Source organism: Nestor notabilis, unplaced genomic scaffold (assembly GCF_000696875.1).
Source record: "Nestor notabilis isolate BGI_N333 unplaced genomic scaffold, ASM69687v1 scaffold650, whole genome shotgun sequence".
Lineage (NCBI taxonomy): Eukaryota > Metazoa > Chordata > Aves > Psittaciformes > Psittacidae > Nestor > Nestor notabilis.
Window position 1 is genome coordinate 74,299 of NW_009910408.1, and position 24,100 is coordinate 98,398.

At 38.6% G+C, this 24,100-nt stretch overlaps 1 protein-coding gene across 1 annotated transcript in view; it reads right to left on the reverse strand.

Moving 5' to 3' along the window:
- The window catches only part of LOC104401987 (ubiquitin-conjugating enzyme E2 E2), a gene marked incomplete at its 5' end in the record, with an annotated part of 38,271 nt that overhangs the window by 12,574 nt on the left and 1,597 nt on the right, over positions 1-24,100 (reverse strand). The window contains one exon of the mRNA XM_010009745.1: positions 11,303-11,450. Coding sequence (XP_010008047.1) covers positions 11,303-11,450 — 148 coding nt within the window. The remainder of the gene's footprint in view (positions 1-11,302; positions 11,451-24,100) is intronic.

The window sequence follows — 24,100 nt, forward strand, 5'->3', positions numbered from 1 at the left end:
ATGCCACTTCATTCCAGCTGAGATTTGAGCTATTAGTACTAACTGAGAATAATGAATATTAGATTGAATTACTATGAGATTAGATAATGAAGTGTAAAAATACAGGTAAAACATGATGTCTAAATTCATTGATTTTCTAGTTGTAATTATTTTCCCCTTAAATATATACAGTTCTATGAGTGAGAAAATATATCAGTAGAATCAGTTAAGCCCAGAAGTGCTGTATCCACTTCATCCAAAAGATTCATGTAACTAAGGACATGTCTATATTGGCTAGACAAAAACTGCATAAACCAAAGAAAATACGTGTAATGATTGTAAATGATTAGAGTGTATTTTGAAGTAGAAGGCAGTTTACCTTGTATCTTGGAATTCATTCATACTAAGGTAGGACTATATTTTATATATGAGAAATAACTAATAGCTGTATTTCAGTACTTCACATGGTTAAGCATTTAACATTGATGACTTACTTTGGTCCGAGTTCACACAAAGATGTATTATGTGTATGCACTAAATTACCTGTCTTCTCTCTGAGGTTATAGGCATAAGAAACCTCCACTGGTACAATTTTAAATTACATGTTTATTGGAAGGAAAATGAATTATAACTTTTTCTATTTGTAGCATCCATCACTCGTGCATTTTCTCAAGTACTTTAAAGATGGTTAAGGTAAAACTCACAGAAACCCTATGTTTCTTGAGCAGAAATGCACAAAATTTTAACCCCCCTGTATGTATATTTATCCTATAGCTTTTATAAGCTTCATGTAAAAAAAAAAAGTCAAAATTCCAGGTGTATTTTTTCTAGCTTTACTTCCATTTTGTGGTAAGACTGAATTTTATATGTTCTAGAAGCCCCTTTTTGAAGAATAATAAAGATGAGGAACAGCTAAAGTCGGTGACAAGACTCTTCTCTTGTGAGTGCCAATTATACCCATTTACACTTATTTCTTGACACAAATGCACAAAGCCTCTTTACTGATTTGGATTTTAGTCAGTTATTGATTTAATCAAATGCAATTTAATAAGCTGATGGGTGGGTATTTATATGTCTGAAGTTAATTTCTTCTCACCTCATCTTAAATAAAAACAAAACAGGAGTAGAAAACTTATTAAAAAGGACAAGAAATCATTAGCAGCATGGTCAAACCTTTTCCATTTAAGGAATAGCTAAAATCTAACCTTGTTTCTTCTAGAAAAACAAAAAAAAAAGACAAAATAAGATGCGATGGGTAATTTTGTAAAGAAGATTATAAAAAAGTAGTTTTGCTTGTCTTTTTCATAGTAAGAAAAGAACACAAACAAAACTCCAGCAATTAACAAAAGTTAAAAAGAAGCAGATGTGTCATACACCAAATAGTTAGATACATCCAAGAATATAATGTAGGAATATTTGAAGGTAATTTAGGAAAATTAAAAAAGAATTAGAAAACACACTAGTCACGGCACCACCTCAGTTATCATTGCAAAGGCTATTACTGCTCATGCCTCAACACATATTCTGATTGTTAGCAGTGGTTAGGAGGGAATTTCCTCTCCAGTATACAGCTGTATGAGTAATCTGAGGAAATGCTGCACTTTTCACTGAACCACCGAGCAATGAGAAGTTACAGGCAACATACCTGACTGAACTGAGTAGTACTGTTTTTCTTCTAGGGAATGACTATACTCCTCCTTCTAGTGATTATTCTTTGCAGTGTTACAGATACATCAGATATAGATAGAAAAAAGGACAGAGTGTGTGACTGGTATCTGGATCTACAGTTAATGACTGCTTTCTGCCTTGGATACTACAGAACCCAGATTGCATGTTTTATTTTTAAAACGTAATCTTTACCGTTCACTTTCTAAATGACATAAACCCACCAACTTTCTTATGTAAACAGCTCCAGACACTTTTCACAGAAAAAAATATTTAAACAGACTGTAGACTTCTGAAACGATAATGCAGGGTTTAAACTAAGTATTTATAAACAACCTTACTTCTATAGTTGTGTTAATCTTTTTGATGATGTCTTGTGAGCCTTGAATAGCCAAAATCTAAACACATGAAAAGTCTCTATGCTCACGAATAACACTCTTCTACCCATAAGGTGTTGTTAACGTGCAACTAAAAAGAGCAAAGATTTAGGCCAACATAAACAGTAATCCTGATCCAAGCCTCCTCCTCCTGCACACATCATTAGGAGATATTCCAAGGCATATTTTCCTGAGAACTACTAAAGGGATGACAGTTCACAAATGTTTTTCCTGCTGTTATAAGAATCCCCACAGTCATGAGTTAATGTTAAGGGGACTTAGTCAACTGATAAGAACAAGATCTTGTAACAGTTTCATCAGCTCTTTATGGCAAAGCAAATTAATTCTCTTTCAATGCTTATCTCTGTGTAATTTTCACAATGTGCTGCTACACTGCTTGCATTTACATTTGTTAAATTTCACAGAGTTTAAGACACGTAGATGTATATGTCTACAAATACTTAAAGACCAGATATACAGAAGGTCTCTTCCTGGCAGTGCAGAAAGGCTCCTTGTGAGACTTCAGATGCCTAAATCCCATGGAAGTACTGAAAACCTGGCCAGCTGTCTGCTGGCATCTTTAGGTGCCTAAATGCCTTTAACATATTGGTACTGTGTGTCCAGCTCAGCATATGAGAAAGTGATTCAAAGTATAGAACAGCAATTAGCATTGTATACATACTATAATATATATAGTATAGTACAGTATCTTTTAAAAGGAATGGAAAGAGAAGCCACTGATAGACTATCAAGAATTTGTAAATATCAGCTCTAAAGTATATGATATGATCAGTCTGAAATGTATGTATTACTTCAATAAATATATAGCAGGTTCCACAGAACAGGCAGGGGAACATACAGTATTTAAAGATAAATAGATTGTTTCTGGCAAATAGAACTTTGTTGCAATTGATGAGATAGTTTTGCTCATGCAAATGAAGTTTATGGTGATGGGTTTTTCCCCAAGAAATCCCACATTTGATGTTGTCATTTTCCACTCACTAAGAGCAGAGCAAACCCCATCAGTTTTATGCTGCATTTTATTTCCGTGCTTCTTTAGGACAACTTTTTATGATGTCTTTATTGTAAAACACCCATCCACTCTTTTCCCAGTCCAGCAGCACCAAGACAGCAGAGCAACCACACACTACATTTTATATTTGCAAAGCAGAAGCCTCCAGAGTGAGCTCATTTCATTTGGGAACAACCCAAGGCAGAGATTTATAAAGGGACAGAAAGGTTATGTTGCAACTTAGAACAAACCAAAAAACATTTCTACATGAATTGACTCCTCAGCACTCTAACTTTTATTTACTGTCTCTTACTTGTTTCCATGCTTGAGTGACATGGCATGGAGTATTTTCCTGCTCCAGATACAAAGAGAGCATTTTCCATTGTGCTGAAACAGCTCAGAAACCTGCCTGTTTCCTGACAGAGCACAGTATACAAACTCTGAAGAAAAAGGGAAAATCAGCTCCGAGCTAAGGAGTATAAATAATCTCAGACAACAGAGCAATTTCTTTGTTTACATGACCCTCTACTGCTTACAAAAAGGATATATGGCAAAGTGAGATTATTTTGTTGTATGTCTGAGAGTACTGTGCTGTGACGTTGCACCTGGTAGCCTGCGGGTGCCAGGGATGAACCAAAGTAGCACGGGTTAGCCAGCCTCATAAAATTCAACAAATTAAATACTGTTTTGCCAACTTCTTCCAGTCATTTTCCAGAATATTCATCACATTTAACAAATCTACTCAAATGTGCTCTGGATTATTACAGAAGGAGTAGTTATGATTTTCCTCTCTTCTATATGTCTTGATAAAAATGTTCTAAAAGGAGGCAAAATTTCATTACAACTAGAACAGAATATGTTTGGGCACAGGAAAGACTAGGAGTCTTTTTAAATAAACAAAGCTGTTATGCTGCTAAATAGGAAAAAAATCAGATTGGATTCTGAAACAAAGTTTCTGGTAGTAGTAAAATATGCAGATTATTGCTTTAAGTAAAAAAAAAATTACAGGAATGAGGAAAATGAAAATTTACTTGAATTTACTGTCATCCAGTTTCTAAATTCACTTCACGACTGGGGGTGAGGGGAAAAGAAGGAATGCTAATTGGGAAGTCTAAAAAATTGCAGAAGAAATATCTGACATGGACAGACACTGACAAAAAGCAGCCTCTCCTATGAAGAAGCATCAGATGAGGAGAAACAACATATATCCTTCCTGTTGGATTGAGATACATGGAAGAACAGAGAGAAAAAAGATACATCCAGTCTGTTGAGTGGTGAGGGGCATGGACCTGTTCTTCATTACCTGGGGCTGGGTAGCTTTTTAAAGTCTAAGCATGGAAGCCAAACAGCAGAGCTGTGACCACAAGTCAGCCAAATCCTCACTCAGAGCCAAATGCTCCAGCATGGAACAGATTTTATTTTTACAGCTATGTTACATTTTCCTTTATTAAGCTGCCTTAGATTTATTTTTAAGCTTCTTTTCTCTCCTTTTTTTTAATTTGGACACGCTAGCACTTTCAAGCTCTCAATTATTCTGAAAATAGGTCTTTTTTATTGATATAGTGGACATCTATTAGTGTATTAACACACTATATGGTATGGCCGAAGCTTATCAGCTGGAAAATAGAGCTATTCCAGTGGAATCTAATGTGTTGACACATGCTCACTCTATAAGAGGCAATGGCAATTCTGAATGTTAATGCCCCTGTACACAAGATGATCAGCCCAAAGCAAGGTCAGGAGAATGGAGTGTGTCGGTGGGCATCAAGTCAAACAAAGGCTGGCAGCCTTGTGCCGACTGCCAGTGTGAGATGGGTTTTCCTGATAGGGTTCAAGCGAACCTACTTCCCTTTGTCTTTCCCTGTGCAGAAGACAATCCCATGGGTGGTGCAGGGGGCAGGAACTCCTGGCAAGGTGGCAAGGGACTTCCTTAACTAGCCTATCTGAATTTACCTGTCGACACCTTATGTGAATCAGTAGCGACTAAATAATTGCTACAAACGAGGATTTGGATGAAGCTTGAATTTCCCAAATACTAACACAAATTCAAAATGTTGAGGTGCCCAAAACTTTCTAAACACCAGATCTATCCATGTTGCAGTTGTGCTTGTACCTAGGGCCTTGTTATGCACCACAGCCGGAGTGATTCCAACAGCGAGCTTTGAGGAAGGCCATTGAAGGCAAACCTGCCAAGGGATGGGACAGTGGCTTCACGGAAGGACAGCAAATTCCCTCCGGGAATGTATACTGCTGAAAAGAAAACGGACTGAGAAATCTAGACAGTGCACTAATTCAGTTCTTCCCCTCGTATGTTGCCTGTACTTAAATCTCCCCACCTACTCCTGTTTGCAAAGGTCCTGGCAACAGACAACAGTAATATGTAGCAGGGCAAATACTGTTCGGGCTTTTAGGGTTTTTATGCTTACACTGAAAAGTCACTCTCCAAAGTGCTGTTGCAGATCCCACTGAGGATCAAAGATACGCATTAAATTACACTACTGAATCCTTTTCTCTAAAGAGGATGACAGAACTGGGGTTTTATACCATCAGCAGCAAGGGACCAGAACCTCGCAAACCTTTAGTATAATAACAGCCAAAAAGAAAAAAGCAAAAGAAAAAAGAAGAAGTAATAATAGCAACTGAATCCTGTTTATACAGTTTCCTAAACACCAGCACCCTCATGCAGGTGCAGGTAGGGGTGTTAGTATTTTTTTGGCAGAAAATACAGGCAAACCTAAATTATGCCAAACCACATGGATAACTTGTAATTGCAATAAAAACCTGACAATAGTATGTTATCCAAAATTGCCAGTTATACCTACTCTGCAATGAAAACAAAGAAGTTTCTGGAGAAGATAAAGGCAAAACATAAGGATGACTCATATAAAGGAAGCTTGAAAGCATGTCTCATGTCCCTTAGTGAGGCAAATAAAGATCCCCGTAATCTTAGGATCTTGTTTGACTTTGTTTATCTATGCTTAGATAAATGTAAGTAATTAAAATGCACAGCCACGTTACTTAATGTGGGTTAACAAAGTATGAAACCATCCAGTAAACTCGTGATTCATGGCAGTACTTGCAAAAAACAGCACATATACTTCTAACTGAGACACACTGTATCTGAAAACCACAATATGTGTTCAAATATTTTTAACATAAGCAGTCGACTTTTCAGATACGCTGAGCAACTGCAACTCCTGTAAAAACTGATGGGGCTCACACCAAAGTAATGTAGTGGGGTCTGTCCAACTCATTTACTCCTGTAAGTACATTTACTGTGAGGACTTGTACACTTCAATCTCTATGTTCACATCAACATGTAACACTGAGCAAACTGTCTCACGCTTTCTGGTGGATTTAAACGGTAACAAGAGACAAGCAGCTTTACACTGCTAATATAATATGCCACTGAAGTATCTGAGAGCAGTCAGACCAACTAACCTGGCTAGTGCTGAACCAGGTTAAGTGGATACTGCTGGTAGTTCTTTGTGCATTTCATTTGCCAGAGGTTAATGCCCTCTTCTAGCAAAAGCTTTTTCTTGCCTTTACTCTCTCTTCCTTTTTCCCCCTTTTTTTCCTTTTCCTTTTCCCTTCCCTTTCCCTTTTCCTTTCTCCATCATTTCACTAAATTGGGTTAGAAAGCAGTCAGTCAGTGAAAATGACAGGGCTAAGAAAGAAATAACCTTTGATGGGGCTGCCAGTGAGATAGGGACTTCCAATGGGGAGCAGTAAATATTTCCACCCGGATGATGGTGATGATGAGCAGGTTAGTCTGTCTGTCTGTCCTTCATGCTCCCATGAAGTCTGCACGAGTTGGGCATGTTCAGGAAGGATAACTGCAGTGTGATGCGGGGGCATGAGAGGGCTGAGGATGAGACAGGGAACAGAAAGCTCTTCTTATGGAAGAAGGCTAATAGACACTGGTCTCAGTGTGCAGCAAATAAAGAACAGGAGGAAAGAGGATAGTTCTGCATTAATACATCAGGAATGAAGAAGAGGAAAACAGTCACACTGTAGGATAAGATTTGCTTGAAAACAAGGGGGTGTAAAATTCCCGTGTGTCAGTTCAGACTAGAAATCTGGTGGAGGTTTCTAAAGAGCAAAGCAGCGAAGCTCTGTAGAGGCCCTCAGCAGTAACTTTGGTTACAGCTGCAGCCAAGCGTTCAGCCTAACCGGGCACATTTGTGGGAAAGCAATGCTGTGGCTGCTCCCCGTCCTAGGCTGCACCTCTTATCCTCTGCACCACTGTGCACATCCCCACCGCAGGAGCTCACAGCCGGGCACAGGGAGAGAGAGGGCCAGGAGCAGCGCTGAAGCATTCCGTTTGGGAACGCCAGCTGAGGGATAAAATCCCCACTGACTGTGGAACTTGTGTGTGGGAAAAACCATAAGGTGCTAGAGGCAGAGGATGACACCAAAAGGAGGAGGCTGGTGTGAGGGAGCTGTAGCAGGCTTTGTTCTGATGTCCCAGTCAAGGCTTAGCTATGTGTTATTAATCAGCCATGATTCAACATCAGAGTGTTCAGGCACTGGGGATGGGGATAATCAGGCCAGCCAAGTTTGGACTTTGAATGTGTGAATACGGAGGCCACATGAAGAAAAAAGTTGCAGTGCAGTCTTGTTGGCATTTCAATTTATTTTCTCTGAAGCATTTGCAAATGAGAATTTTCCTGGGACTCAAGAACCTTTGGCAAAGGCAGGGGTGGCAATGACCAACTGAGAGCAGCAAGCATTTTAACCCAGATCAGCATCACCAGCTTTCTAAATATAAAAATAATTAATTTGTTTTTGTACTTCAAGCTCAGTAAAGCCACAAAACCTCAGGGGCTATCCACACTTGAAAGCTCATTTGAATTAAGGCAGTGTGGGAATTCACACTCCTGGGCTCTGCTTGCATATTTAAAGTACAGTTGACTTTTATTCCAAATAAGAGTTTTTCATGACTTGACTTAATGCATTTTCAAAGAGGGGAGTGTCCACACATGGAGTTACTCTGAAGTAACTAACTAGGCATGTAGGCAAGTCCTAGCAGCTAGCACTGGAAGTAAATATTTTCAGCACTCAAGCACAGAGCCTATGAGGACTTACTCACATACTCGGTTTCACGCAGATGAATGTATCTATCCCATTTTGCAGCGTTGCTAATGCACATGCCAAAATATTAACAGGATTGGGGCCCTGCTTTGTAGAAAGAGATGCATGCTGTGCCCCGGAGTGCCACCTTACAGGAAAACACAAATCCCTGGGTTGAATGCTAGTGTATCCCATCATCTCTCCCATCTCTCTGATACTATTCCAGTTGGCTCCCTCGCACTTCCAGATAATTCACACATGTTCACTCAAACACAAACCCTACGGCACCCCTTCCCCCCACGAAAAAGTCAGCCAGCTGTTACAAAATTCAGACATTTCATTAACACAGTTTACTGGCTGATACTGCCAAGCAAAATAGAGACAATTAATAATAATCAGGACTGAAGGGCCTGAGACAGCTTATGAGTAAAGGATTGTATTGGTTGTTTAAAAAGGACAAACTCACTCCTGCCTGGAGTGATAGGGAACAAAGAGCGGTGATGTATAACTGGGGAGGAAAGAGACTCTCTTCGTGGCTTTTGTAGATTACTGTGTGAATGACAGGAGCGGCAGGAGCAAATATCTCTTTTCATTTGCTCAGCCTGTTGGAGAAGAATAGCAGCGCTTGCCAATGAAGCTGCAGCTGTGCTCCAGCTCCGTTTAATCACTGTGTATGACTGAGGGTTAATTAGCTGCCATTCTTACTGCTATTTGTTGTTCCACTGAAGATTTGCATAAATGTAAGACTAGGGGGTAACTGATACTTGATTTTTCCCTTCAGAGTGGCGGGGGTGGAAAATTCACCCATCCCAACTGTTTATGTTTGTGGGAGATTCAGTGTTGCCTTTCCATTTGACCTGATCTCCTTTTGGCTGATGAATGGTGAACAATGAGTTCAAAGTTGCTTATCAAATCAAGATCCCTGTTGGGTTTCTGCCTTTACAAAGGGGTAGATTAGTTAGACGAAGGGACGACTGAGGGATTAGAAAATTACTCCCAGCTGACAGAGAGGAAAATACATATATGCATGTTTCTATATCTATATATGTACATATATATGTGATATATTTAAGTGATAGTCATCTCAGTGATATATATACGTGACACATCTATCTCTCCATGCATCCCTCCATGCATCCCTCCATCCACCCCTCCATCCATCCATCCATCCATCCATCATGTCCAATCTGGATGGCAAGGAACCAATCCTTTGTTAATGATAGAATGTCATTAAAAATTAATGGGAGAGTCAGCACAACCAGAACAAGATGTAGCATATTAGGTAATATGCTGAAAAGTAAGAACTTGTAAGTTTTCTCAAGCCTTCTGTTGGACACAGCTAACATTCAAAGTTCACTTTTTAATTAAAAAAGTATCTAACATGAAACAGGCAATTTCAAAGGAAGGCAGAAATTATTCGGCAGTTCACAGTTACCTGCCAGCAGTACCTCATGAGAGGGAAATTCACTGTATAAATTAAGAAATTGCATTCATTCCTCAAAAAATCATAGCAAAATTTTAACACGAAGCAGTAACAAAATCCCAAACTAGTTTGTAAATAAAGAGACCATTTGAAAATAAAACATCATAATTTTTTTTATTTACTATGGTCAGGACAAAGGTTAGCTTTCTGGCTGCTAACCAAAAAAAATAAAGAGAAGAATAACTTCCCATTTTTAGTATGTTAAGTCAGTATGCTTTCAGTGAGTGCATATAATATAGTATGGGTAACTCTTTTCAATGTTCCTCTTGCACACTTGGTCTGCTAAAACTGTTGTTGACAGCCTCTGTAAAATAGCCTAAGGCAAAGAAAAAGATTGAGACAGCAGAGGTAGTAGATTTCTAGATTTCAAATCGCTGCTGGAAAGTGGCTTTCAAGTTGACTGTATCACTCTAAAGAGAGATGACCACAAGTGCGCACATACTTATTGCCAGTTTCTCAATCCCAACACAGCTTTGCAGTGTCTCTAGCTCTTTACTTGGTCTCTAAGACACATGAGCAAATATTCATTTGCTTTTCTATTATCAACCCACCTGACTTCTTATAGACACCTCTGCTTATTTTGGGCCAGACACTACCAGAAATCGATCTTTCAGAGAAGTAAGTGGAGAGCACCTAATACACCTGAAATAAATGTGCCTGAAATGGTAACACAGGGCTCCTCTACTGCTCCAGCTCTTAGCTGGAAGGAACACTATGGTTTTTAATACTATATAGAGTAACAAAGCCTCATGAAAATAAAAAGTCAATTGCATTTTTGTCCACTTTCACCTTATTTTGAGCTTTGAAATGTTTCAATCTTCTGTTACAGCTTTTGATTCAGCCCCTGATTACATGAGGATCTCACATTCTGCCCTTCGCAAAGGAATTTTTAGCTCTTTGAATATGGAGAAAACTTTAAAACCAGGAAACTTAAAGGTTTAAAAACTAGACTGCAAATAAAAAGAAAAATACTGACATGAAAAACAAAAACCAAACCAGCAACAACATTCACAACATGTAAACAGACCACTTAATTTTTCTTTGATGATTCATTAATAATTTCTATATGCTACAATTTTCCAAGGCTACAGTCAGAATGATCCACTGGTAAACAGGGTAAGAGAAAGTGGAAATTACAGATCTAGTGGTCAATGGCAGAAAACAAATCTAAACGAGCTGAGGGGAGAGGTTAAGTGCTATGCTAGTTAATAAGAATGACAGCTTGCTTTGAATACTCTCACTGGCTGTCCAGGATATTGAATAAACCTCATTTAAATTAATTTTCATTATTTGTAGAGTCTGTGTTAGACATCTATCATTGTCAGTACTATTAATATTCTTTTCAGAGACCATATTATCAGCATATTTAAATGAAAGCTTTCCTTTTCAATATTTATTAACTCATTAATATTTCTTGGTACTAATATCCTGGTTGGAATGTCCAAATTAGTGACTACTACAGGGTATTTTCTACTGATTAAACTTTCTGAATTAAAAGATTTTTATTCCCAAGTACTAAAAATGCACTTGAGCTCCTGAAATTGTTCTTTCTTTCTATACTGTATCTTAATTTCAATGAATGGCATTTAAAACTTAGATTTTTGTCTTTTTTTTTTTGGTAGGTAGTAGTAAAACAGTGCACTGACCATGTCCCAGTAGCTGACTGAGTATGAACTGTGAGTGAATGTGCATGTGAACATTAATTCCTCTTACCCGGGTTGCAGTCTGTGAGGAGGGAGCAGATGGAGAGGAGGACTTTAGAAATGGTTAACGCTGGACTCCAGTTGTCTTTTAAAATGTCCAGGCAGATGACGCCTTGGCTGTTAATGTTACAGTGGTAGATTCTTGTCCGAAACGTTACCTAGAAAAGACAGGGTGTCTAAGTACAACAGTGTTCAAGACAATAATTACACAATTATTAAGAAATTATATGAAGTAACGTTCTGCTTTCCTGGCCAAAATGATAGTACTCTGCCAGTGTTAGTTAAAGACTGGGTGAGATATGGATATTCGTAAGAAAATAAAGTCTGCCTTTTCCCCCTGCGGCCAGCAGTGGAGCTGGTTTGTGCAAAGTGAAAATGGGACATGTTCCCTGAGGTCCTTCTTGACTTGCTCTCATCATAGAATCATAGAATCATAGAATGGTTTGGGTTGGAAAGGACCTTAAGATCATCTAGTTCCAACCCCCCTGCCATGAGCAGGGACACCACACACTACACTATGTCGCTCAAGGCTCTGTCCAGCCTGGCCTTGAACACCTCCAGGGTTGGAGCATTCACAACTTCCTTGGGCAACCTATTCCAGTGCCTCACCACCCTCACACTGTAAAGAACTTCAATCTCATTATTTTTGTATTCCAGGCCCTGATCCGGACAATGTTCATAACTCAGGCCCAAAGCTACTTCATGCTTTGAAGGGAGGCAGAAGAAGACAAATTCTTCCACTGTCTTCAGATGTTTGTCATTTGATCCAATAGATCAAGCTAGAAAAAAAATGTGGAGGCATCGCATCAGCGACCTCTGGAAAAAGTAAAGTGAAGTATCTTTTAGAAAGGCTGCTCAAATTAAATGCTTTTATTTCCAAATTTTAAATCACAGTTGAATCAGTAGAATTGCTCACAAACACATTTTGGTTACTTTCGTAGTTGATTTTGAGGTTTTCTGTATCCATTTTATATCATTTCATAGGTGATCCTATACGGAACAAAACAAGGAGGAGATTACTTGTTTTAGCCTAGAATGATGTGCTTCTGCTTCGAGTTGAAGATACAGGCCTTTTATTTTAAAAGAAGTTCAACTATGAAAGTCCTAGTCCTCTGAACTTTGCAGTTCAGAATGAAGACTAGGGCTACTGCATAGGAAAAGACAATATTAAAGAAAAACCTCTTAGGAGTCAACAAGGACTAATTTCTCCATCAGTTCTAATCAAATGACAATTCAGAACAGATGGTTTTAATGACATCTTCATAACATCTAAAATGAAGATGTACAATTTCAGAGGTCTAACTCATCAGCAATAACCCTGCCAGTAGAGAGGCTGATTAGGCAGAAGACAACAGTAGGCAAAGCACCCTCCTGCTTCAGAAAGCTGTGCTCTTCACTGCAGTTGTACGGTGCTAATAACTGGGAGTGCTTATACACCTACCCCTGCTCTATCAGACAGATAAATCTGTGTCTGGAGAGTAATGGAAACTGATAGGCATAATCCTGTTTTGATTTTATTGAATATCTGAAATCTCAGTGATTTCAGTGGGACTGAGATCAGGCCACTTATAAGTAAGCAGAAGAGAGGATAAAAATGAAATAAGACAACACCTGGTTTAGTTCTATTTAAAAAAAACCCACTCTCTAACACAGCGAAGAATTCTGCTTCTTTAGATTAAATCAAGCATTTTTGACAAAATAATGGAAAGAAAAGGTAGTAGATTTCTGGTATTAAACCACTATATTCAACAAGAAATACTTTTTCTTATAAGTACTTTCCCACATAAATCTGGGAAAGCACTTTTGGAGCTCACTGTCATGCACCAGTGAGTTCTGTAACAAAGACCCCAACAAAGCAAGTTAACCAGTTTTTAAATGTCTAAAGGCATTGCCAGTTAATAGGATAATTTAATACTTTACCACTCCATACCCTACGTATTTGTAGGTTCTTTCCTTTTTTCCCCCTGCATTTGTGGTTCACTAATTGTTTTCCAGCCTAAGTAAGTGCTTCACTTCCAGGACTTTTATGAGAATTTAAAATATTTCTGGCAAAATGAGCTCAATTCATCCAAACACTATAGCCAGATGATCTATTTCCCCCCTCCCCTTAGGAGTCCAAGCACATTAGGCATTTAGAGTGAAGGAAGTCTTCTGTAGGATCAAGAAAATAGTATTTAGTGATTAAATTACATGCTCATCTACAAAGGGAAGCTAGTTTGAATAAGGAGTGTTACAAATATGGAAAAGCAATAAACTCTCACATAAACTGCATGTTGAAAGTGTCCACAAAGGGAGCTGGTGTGAAGGAACATCCTGTGAATTGTAGGTCAGCGCTGATTAAGCCCCCTGATTAATTCCATGCACTGTTATACTTGAGATACAAGCAAATCAGGGAATGCCTCCTAGCAGCATATCCCATGACTTAGGCAAACACTTTAGCACCTGCTTCATTTCCAGAATCATAAGCTTACTTCACAGAACATTTTTGCAATGAAGTTTTTGCTTGATTATTTTTCCTACACAAAGGTGCTTTCCTATGCTTCCATGGTGCAAAATCTGAAGACTTACTCAGTGGTATCTGAATACACTGAGTAGTAAGATGTATGTGGTCTCACTGAATGTGGAGGAAACATACTGAATCCATTGCACAGGTTAAATTATACCCTCTAAATTATTTATAGACAGGTCAGTCTAAGCTTGTAACCTGCTTAAAAGAAGGCCATCAATTTGAGCCTCTATTTTAATGTATTTTGCTGTCAGGTAAGAAAACAGACACATTGTCACACATTCCCCTGCCTTGGCTGCTTTGGAAGCATTGAAGCAAGGACATTGGGAATTCAGCCGGATCCTGTGAGCCACTGCAATGAATGGAGGCAGTTCATGTCTTCTATAAACTGTTTAACACTCCATTGCTATATTAGGTTATCTGGTGCATAAATGCAGGTAGGGCTACTCCAGTTGTATTTGGAAAGCAAGTGTTAGCAAATACTTAGACCTGAAATGCAGCATTTTTTCACTATAAGCACATCTTAAACCCGTGATGCTGAGAAGGGCTTGCTCACGAGATGAGGCTTGCTGCTTATCACTGACAAGTATGTTACTGACTTGCCAAACATGCCAATGCCCTTTAAAATGCCTGCTTAGAGACCTTCTAATTGCAAAATATCAAAGTTTTCAGAATTCCAAAAGAAGCTGTATTAATGACAGCCTTAGTACACTGGGAACTGTGGACTGATGGTGGCAGGTAACGGTGTTCTTCTCCCAAAGCAGCACAGATTACAACTGGGAGGACATACTGCTTTCCTCATCCAGGTATTGCCTCAAATTGCAGCTAATGTGGCAAATGCTGACATGTAACTTCCTGGATGCTGTGTTTACCATACCCACATTCTGAAGTTACACAGTGTCATTCCTATGATATGTGTGGAGAGAAACCAATTGGTAATACCATTCCAGGGGAGCTACATTTTCTTTATTATGGTTATAATTTTACCTTTGATGACACTTAAATGGTTCCCATAAATGGTGCACTCTAATTCTGCTTATCCCCTAATGAAAACACCTAAACAATCACATGCAGGGACTTAAGGGACTTTGTGGGTGTATAGGAGAAGTTATCCTCAGACAACTGAATGGTAGAGGAGTAATTTATCTTCTTTTTTGAAAGATAAGTGTCCCCTATGGATTTTACTCTCTTTGATTCTGCCATTTTAAGAAGGTATCTCATTTTTGTTGAATAAAAGTGCAGGGCAGGAAAATGTGAATTACAGGAAATAGGGAGAAATAGGATTATCTTCTGAAAACTGTAAGACGACTATAAACAAGCTTTTGAAAGGTAATGACAAAGAATTTATACTCAGTAAGTTTTTTAAGTAAACAATAATAAACTCACTTGTTTACTGCTGAATGCTAAACCCTTCTGAATACTATAAACCAGAATTAAACAAATAAACCTCCCCTTTTACATACTCTTTAAGAAGAAAATGATGTTATCTGAAAAAATTATTAGAGAGAAAAGAAGTACATGTAAAACTATGGCTGGTGGTTCATTGAATAAGTTTTAGGACCAAAAACCCACTTTTTATAAAACCCAGGTAAAGTGAATGAAGATGGATTTCAGTTGAGTGAGTAGAGGCAACTGGTTGTAGGCAAGATAAATCACTCCTGGATCCCAGAGTGATTTTGAACATCAGTTTTCCAGCATGATGTAGTCCTAAAATCACTCACTTTCTTTTGCACCAAATGTTCCTTTAAGAGTTCTAAACCCAAACATTGGAGCATTGGCATTCACATGTATGACTTGCTTAACCTTCGCTGTGAGATTCAGAGACAGGCACATAAAGGTACCACAGCTCTGAAAGGGCTGGCACCACAAACACATCTCATGCAGTTTCAATACTCCACTGAATTCATCCATAATTCTCTTCACAGTTGTATAAGGAGGAAGAAATTATTCTCCAGTTTTGCATATTAGCATGCGAGGGGTTACAGTGTGCACTCAGGGACTGCTTTCTTCAGCCTGTTTGGGTTCAAACCCTCTCCTCCTGTTCCTCGTTCCTCCCACTGAAGCCTGGTGTCCATGCAGGGATAGATGAAAGATTCCCAGAGTCAATAGAAGAACAAACAAAACCAACCCCCTTTTGCTTGGCTAACACTGGAAGCAGAGCTGAAATCCCAGGGCTCTCATTCCTGCAGTTTTGGAAAGTCCCTTTCAAACTCTTTCAATTTCTTACAAGGCTGCAATCCTGCATGCTGGCTGAGATGAAACTTCTGTCCTCCTCAAATATTCCCCAGGAGTTTTGTTTTAATAAAACTCTAGTGACACTACTTGAAGTGGAAGAAGTTGTACTGCATACAGAAAAGGTTATATACATATTAAAAAATACAATGTCATTTATGATGATGTTCATGGAGCTCAGAATGGGGTAAGGAGTTCCCATCTTAGTTTGTCAGACTTTGTGAGCAATGGATTTGTCTGGTCCAATAGAGAGAATAATAAAAACAAGAGCAGGTCTTTAGTCATGTTAGAAAAATACTCTAAATCAACGTAAATGAAATGTATCTATAGCTCTGAGTGACACAATGTTCATGCAATAACCAAACAGCACATTAATTAGCATCCTCAAATTTCTTGCAGAGTGCACTTCATTTTATCTATACACAGCACTGAGGCTGCCTTTCTCAGACAAGGTGGTCCATCTCTGTTTTTTAACTACAGATTTGTAGTATGCACATGAACAATTGTTGAGATACTTAACAGATTGTCACAGAAAGTTCATAACAAATGACTGACTACATGATGCTTACTATTAAAGAGCATGACTTAAATACAGGCAAAGAAATGAACTTCAGCCAGTGCTTAAAAAAACTTGTTTACACCTAATTTTAATTGGCAAGGAATAGCTATAGTTTATTGAGGAAAATGACATCTGCATTAGCAGGAAATAAGAAATAGTAATTAATTTTGCTTGACCTACAGAAAAGTCTGATATGCAAACTACTTTAGGTTTCTGTGCCAATACGCACCATGGGAGAGAGAGGTAGCCAGAAGTGACAACAATTTACATGAGATATAATAGCATCCACATGAGTCAGCCTTTAGTATTACCGAAACTGAAACAGTATGCAATGTGAGTAATTATGCATTATACTTATGGTAATTACAAAGCTAAATAGCTACTCACACTCTCATATTGAACAAATTGTTGCAGGTAAAAAAAAACTCGAATAAGCACAGCAATATTAAAAGGGACCTTGATATCTTTGATGTACCTGATGGGGCAAATAAAAAATTATCCTGAATCGCACAATTTTTCCTGAAAATAAAGGAAAATAAATAAAGAAATGGATTACTGTTCGGGTTAGGGATGTTCAGAATAGAAACAACGTTGTAAGATGCAAAGCATCAAAAGCTTTCTCCGACAGTCCATATCAGTTTTTATAAAATGATTTTGATTTAATCAGCACAAGTAGTAATTCCATACGGAAAGTTAGCAACAAAGTCCTTTTATAGATATTAAATTTATTCATTTAAGATTTACAGGCCATTTAATAAAGTTAAAGTCTTTTTTTTCATAATTTAAGGCACACAGGCTGTATTGTCCTACATGCATGTCTCTCTGAGTTCGCCAGAGCGCTCCTTCCATGTTTGCTTTAACACAATCCAACTCTTCTCACCTAAATGTGAGGAAGCCTAGCAAATAGCAAAACTTTTATTCTGCATGAAAAAGATCTCACATCACCAGATGACAGGCAATACCTGGTGTTTTACTGTTCCTCTGAATTTTGCTATGCTTCTGTAAGAAGGAGTGTCCTCAAGCAATGGAGGCAGAAGCAGATGTGGCAGGCACTGGGCTCTGGGCACAGGGCTGCTGGTCAGTGGGCCATGCAGGCAGGCTGTGGCAGGCACTTCAAGACCTAAACTTTATTGTAAGTAACCTGGGTCTTTTTTTTTCTCACCTAATTTTAATACTCTTTGAGTATTTAGGTGTTCCCTATGTGAGAAGTTCTAGGCAGACTGACCTCAAACCTGTAGTTTTCTGTCCTAATCAGTTCATCGGCTCTTATTCTATAGTAATAATGTACATAAAATTCTTTCTCTCACATCTGTATATGTATCTGTGTGTAAAAGAGGACAAGAAAGAACGTTGACCTATGATGTAATTTTAGATCATGTGGATTTTATGCAGTAGTAAAACATGTGTGATATGGCAGAATTACGTAATTTCTGAAACTTCCAATAGACATCACAAGTCCTCTTTTGAAAACATATTTGACAAGCAGTATGCAAACCATTGCTGTGAGGCAGAAGATACTCCCTGTAAGATGCCTCTGCAGTCCCTTTTGAGGAGCTTTGTGGACTGGGTATTCACAGGAAATAGGAAGAAATTATGAACCAACTAAGTTTTGGAGAGAGAAACCAGGAAGAGTTTAGTTGGATAGAGCCAATTGCATAAAGACTAAATAAATCAATATAAATGACTGCTATAAATTAGTATATTAAAAACAGAAAAAGAAGGCTATTCATTAGAAGAAATGGCAATTCAATTTGGCAATTACTAGAAGAATTATCAGATAGCTGAATTCGAAGGAAATCACAGAGATTTACACAGTTTGCCCTATCAAATGTGACTTTTCAATTTATTCACAATAAAATGTAGTTATTGATCCTTTCTTCAGCCTAACATATTTCTACTGGCATCTCTGTCAACCACTTTACATCTCTGTGATTCTCTCATTTTGAGATACATTAAAGTTTCTTAAGGAGCCACCCGGTTTGACCTGTCCTGAGCCCTGTACCTCTGCATGCTTCCCTATAGGTTCAGTGTTACCTGAAAATATGGGATCTATGGAATGCACCAAGTTTCACTGCAGGTCCTGCAAGTGTAGGAGCTGCATGCTAAAGTTCTCATGCCTAGGAAATGCTGCTCTAAGAAGAGCAGGACTGGGGCTGTTACTGCTAGCTCTGACAACAGTGTGCTGGTGGTAGGTTGTCCATTTCTCCCTCTCAAATACTCCTGTTCCTCTGATTTCTGCCCATAGCCACCCAAAGGCTCTGCTTGCTGGGAGAGCCTGCCAATTCCATTCATTGTCATGGATGAAGGATCCACACAGGCTGCTCTCTAGCAAGGCTGGCTGAAGGACAAGGGAGTGAGGAGGCACAGCAAGGGGGCCGGGGGAGGCAGCGGCGTGGGAATGTGCCAGGCGAGGGACCAACAGATGATCAGGAGGAGGAGGATGGGGAGGGCAGGAGGCAGCTGAGAAAAGCTGAGAGCAGCACAGCACAGCACTGAGAGCTAACACGACGTAACAGGGGCTATGAGAGAAGTATGATGAGGCAAGTCCACATAACGGATAACAGCGACAGAAGACCACTGAATTTGAAGCCTGGTCATACGATAGCTGCATCGGGAAGTGAAGAAGAGAAGACAGATTGAAGCCCTGCCTGCACTAGGGTTTCAAAGATGGTAAATATGTTGAAATAGGCTGTACTTAAGGTTATTTTGAGAGCTTCAAATGTAAATTGTATTAATAGTGATATGTGCAAGTTAAACTGTGGGTCTGCCTTGTAAGGTTCATTTTAACAGTTTAGGTTAGAAATAACAAGGAATACTTATTTTTCCTCATCTATTCTTGTAAGCAGTGTTTTTCTATTACACTGCAAATAAAAGTGTCCTTAACAGCTAATCACATATAAAAGATTTATGGAAAAGTAGAGTAGAAGCCAGGAACAAAAAGAACTGCCTCTTGTAAGTGAGGCTGAACTGACAGGTAGAAAGTTTCTGCCACAGGAGAAGGATTCCACATAATGATATTTAGTACCTAGAGATCAGTGCATGACACCTACATGTAAAAAAATGAAGACATGTTTAATATTCTATAGACCCTGCATTATATTTGCAAAGGAAAAAGACCTCCTTGCAGTCCAACCATTGATTTAAAACAGCTAAGCTTTCAAATGCTGAGAACAATTTTTCAGTCAGTTGATAGATCTAGGAGATTTATAAGGAGGAAATGGAGTTTTCTGTTATTTTAATTTTGATTTAAAGGTGATATAGCATATTGCAGCTTTCAAGTCTTTCAAACCATTTTTCAGTCTTCTGAGATTAAAGTCCCTAGCAAGATTAATTGCAGAGTTGGGATTAAGAGATTTTATAAATCACTCAAATTCAAAAATAAAGCTAGCAGAGTACTAGGATAATGATAGATACATCCATATTGTATCAGCTACAGCTAAATTGAATTGACACTGTAATAGACTGAATGCAGTCAAATATGAGAAAAGAAGTTATTAATAAAGATTATTCTTAACGAAAATGCAGACACCACTGCAGTGACAATTCCTGAGGGAAAGTTCTCTTGAAGAGCATTCATTTTTCTACAAACACCTGTATGAAAGACCATGGTACGGCTTCCTGATTTGCCAAGGCTTCCTGCTCTGGAGGGACAGTATGCAGGACAATGAAATTATCGCTCGTCCTTCAATAACTATAGTGTAGTTATACTACACTATAACACTGAAGATACAGTGTTCATTTGTTGTGATGGCAAAACTTTAAAGGATCTCAGATCAAATACCTGGGGAATTCACCAATTTCTCATGCAGACTGAGGACAGGAATTGAGCTGAAATTCTTTCTGTCAGATCAGGCTGACTAAAAGATGTGATACCCCCTATTCATACACATGTCTGTATATATATATATACACACACAGCTACACCCAAAGATATACACACCCACACACCACAAGAGACATCTATCTATGCGTAGCTATATATCCCATTCAATATCCCAAAGAAAGAGACAATGCAGGAGAGAGAACTTTCCTTTGTTAAAGCCAAGAGGTGAACCATCTGAATCCATTAAGGATGAAAGGAAGACAGCTAGCAGGAAAAAAAAGATCTCGAAGGGATTTCTGAAAAAGGTTGAGGGGTCATTAAGGCACTGGAGAAATGTAAGGTTATTTCCTTGGCAGCCCATCTAGGTATTTTTATTCATTTAAGTGGCTGCTCTGAACAGGGCACAGCCTTCTCCATTCTTCAGCCCGCTTCACTATAAGGGAGATGCGGTATTTTTGGGCTGAAGTGAAACCTCAACTTGTGACCAAGACTGAAGCTTCAGCAGCAACTGGCCTTTAGCAGAAGGTGAGATCATGCCCACATCTACGGCTCACTTTGTTCCATACCTTCCTCCCGTCTGGCATCTCATAAAGCCAGCACGATACTTTGGATGCAGCTGAAAAGAGACCAGTGATTCTGCAGGCTGCCCGCTTTCTTGCTGACTCAGCCAACTGGGTGCTCAGCTAATTTCTGCAGTGCCATAGAAGCTTCCTTGCAATGGAGCTGAGGAAATACTTTTAATTGATTAGAGCCTCCCAGAAAGCCAAAGCTAATTTGTCAGTTCTCAGATGAGCTTTTCTACAGATTGTGTTTTCTGGTGGTAGAAATAAATCTGCGTTAGGCTGGGATGGGCCTTCCATCACTCCTGCTGCATCAGTCACACACAGATATACTGGTTTTGGGGAAGAACAACTCCCTCCTCTGCATGAGTGTGCAGCAGTTGCAAGTGAAGCTAAACGCCATTGATTTAAAAGGAAAGCAGAGCTGAAAGGGTCAGTGACCTCAGGCTTGGAAAAACTGGAGTCCAGTTTCAAGACATGAAACTAAGTTGAAAGACTGAAATAGACTGACTTCAAAGGGGAAAACAGCGAATATCATGAGAGGAAATTATACTCTTTACCACATGGTATAATATCTTTTGGTGAAGAATAGCTTAATTTGATATTATGCTTAACTTCAGAGATACACTGACAGGTAAGAATAGACAAAAAGAAAACAATGGACCTATAGGGGAAAGACTAGTTGATGCAACCTGATGGCAGTGATGCTTGGATATACAGAACTAGGAACATGAACTGGACCACACAGTATAATTAGAGGATGTAAAGAATAGAAATAAAACTTGAAAATCTTAAGAGGATGTGATGTTGAAGGCTACAAAGGTGTAAAAACCGAATACATAAAAAAGAAAGTTTTGGATACTTTTTCTCTGTTTAAACAAAACCTGAACAATTGTGTTTCTTCTACATCATAAAGACAAGGTGGGAAGCAGGCTAAGTATCTAGAAGAACAAATTAAAATTACTTTATACATTCGTTAAACCCCCCCGAAAATATGTCAAACATCTTTTCTGCATGTGGAAATGTGCTCTTAGATGTTTAATTTTATCTTAATTAATGTTTTCCAATATGCAACAGGTGCCCAATGATCAGAATAGGCATCAACAGTGTTTGTAGAAGGAACCTGGACTGTTTAGAAAATACTGAGAACTTTGTATAATACAAACCAAACAATGGTTACACCACAAATACATTTAAATTATAATAACAAAAATAAAAGACACTTATCCAGAACTCACTTTCAATATATTTTTCTTATTTTAAAAATTATTTTACCTTTCCTAACATCCATGTGCAACATACACATGCACGATAACATTGTGCACATCAGCTGACACCAGATAAGGAAGAGGGATTGTGGAAATCTTTCTGCAAATTTTAATATACTTTGGATTAGGCCCTTTAACAGTAACTGTGTTATGTGACAGGGGCATCTGCCTTGGGAACCTCAGGCTGGGGCAAGTAATTCCATCTGGGAAATACAGTTTCTGTTTCTTCCCAGGTTTTTTGTGGCCGCAGTTTTTGAAGATCAATTTTGACAGTACTCATTTAAATGTTTCCCTACTTCATAGTAAAAGTGGGCTGCAAATGGCCCACAGAAGTCTCAGGAGTAATGTATGAATTCAATCAGAGAGAGAAATCTGAATTGGACCCTTTCTACTATGTATTTACAGGGAGGTAATCTTGCCAGCACTCAGGAATACATTTTATGTCTTTCTCAGTACATTCCACAGTCTTGTACTTTATCTCTAGATTTATTAAGATGATAGAGCCTTAAGGAGTGGGGCTATTCTTAGAAAAAAATCCAAGATGATCTATTCCCATAACCCTAGGACTCATGAACATATTTTGAGAACAGCACTGAATATCACAAATTTTGTGGAGATGTCAGTATCCAGTGACACAGATAGCACTGTACACTGAGGCCATATATTACATTCCACATACTACCTCTGTTTTGCTAGAAATAAGCATGTGGAGAACATATTGAACCACTATATCTCAACAATAGTGACTGGCAGTGGTTACCTTACGACAAACACTCATCTTTCTATGCTGCTTTATTCAGTGGATTTCCCAAACTATTTCACCTATGAATCAGTATCATAGGGCCTGGAAAATAGGTGTAATGAAAAAGCAACAGTTTGAGAGATCCTACAGCAGGACTGAAAATAGGGGTCATTTACAGCAGTGGCTGAAGTGAATAGAATAAGAATCGATGTGTACAAAATATGCTAGCAGCATAGTCTGTTATATCTGACATTAGTCCCCTGTGCTCATGTACTCATTACTTTCTTACAGATAACAATTTCCCTCATCATAAATACTGGTCTTTTAGTAATACAATATGCCATCATCAACTGTCTCATTCTTTATCAAGCAGAACATTTTCATATGATTTATATGCACACATTTCTTACAATGACAATTGGCATCAAGATAAAGGCAGACAAACAAAATCTATTATAAAGCAGAAGAACCACCTCTTTGCTTGATATTTCATTAATAAGTAATGCACAGCTGCATTACTCATGTCTCAGAATAACACAGTCGCCAAACACTGTGTTTGAGTGTGGATTGAAAAACTCTTCACCTCACAGTGAAACAGCAAACTGGACTTTCACCTTCTATTTTCAAAGGATGCCTATTGTGTGTATTGCCTCAACACTCAACAGATTCAACAAAGAGAATGACAAAATGCATCCCTCCAACTTGTCTTTCAGATCTAGTTCTTTACATACTAGGTTTGGATCTCCAAGAGAACTTCAAGCTCTATTTTGTACTCAATAATCAGTTTAGTGGATATACCAATATCCTCTAAATAATATAATTTTAATTTGCAACCCTTGCATTACAGCTACTAGAAAAAAACTTAGCCCAGCAAAGAAGCAAACAAAAGGGGCTTGTTAAGGTGTTCGTTGTATAGTATGAAGCCTGGACTGGCTTAGGCTGGGAGGGAGGAAGGGAGGAAGGAAGAATAGCACATTGCCCCAGCTCAGTGTGCCCAAAGCTTTAACTAACTGAAGGAAAAGCTAAAAAGTTTCAATGTCTTTCTTAACTGTGCAATCACAGTTATCTAAATCAGAAAATGTGCAGTCAGCATGGTGTACAACCCCTGTAAGACTAAA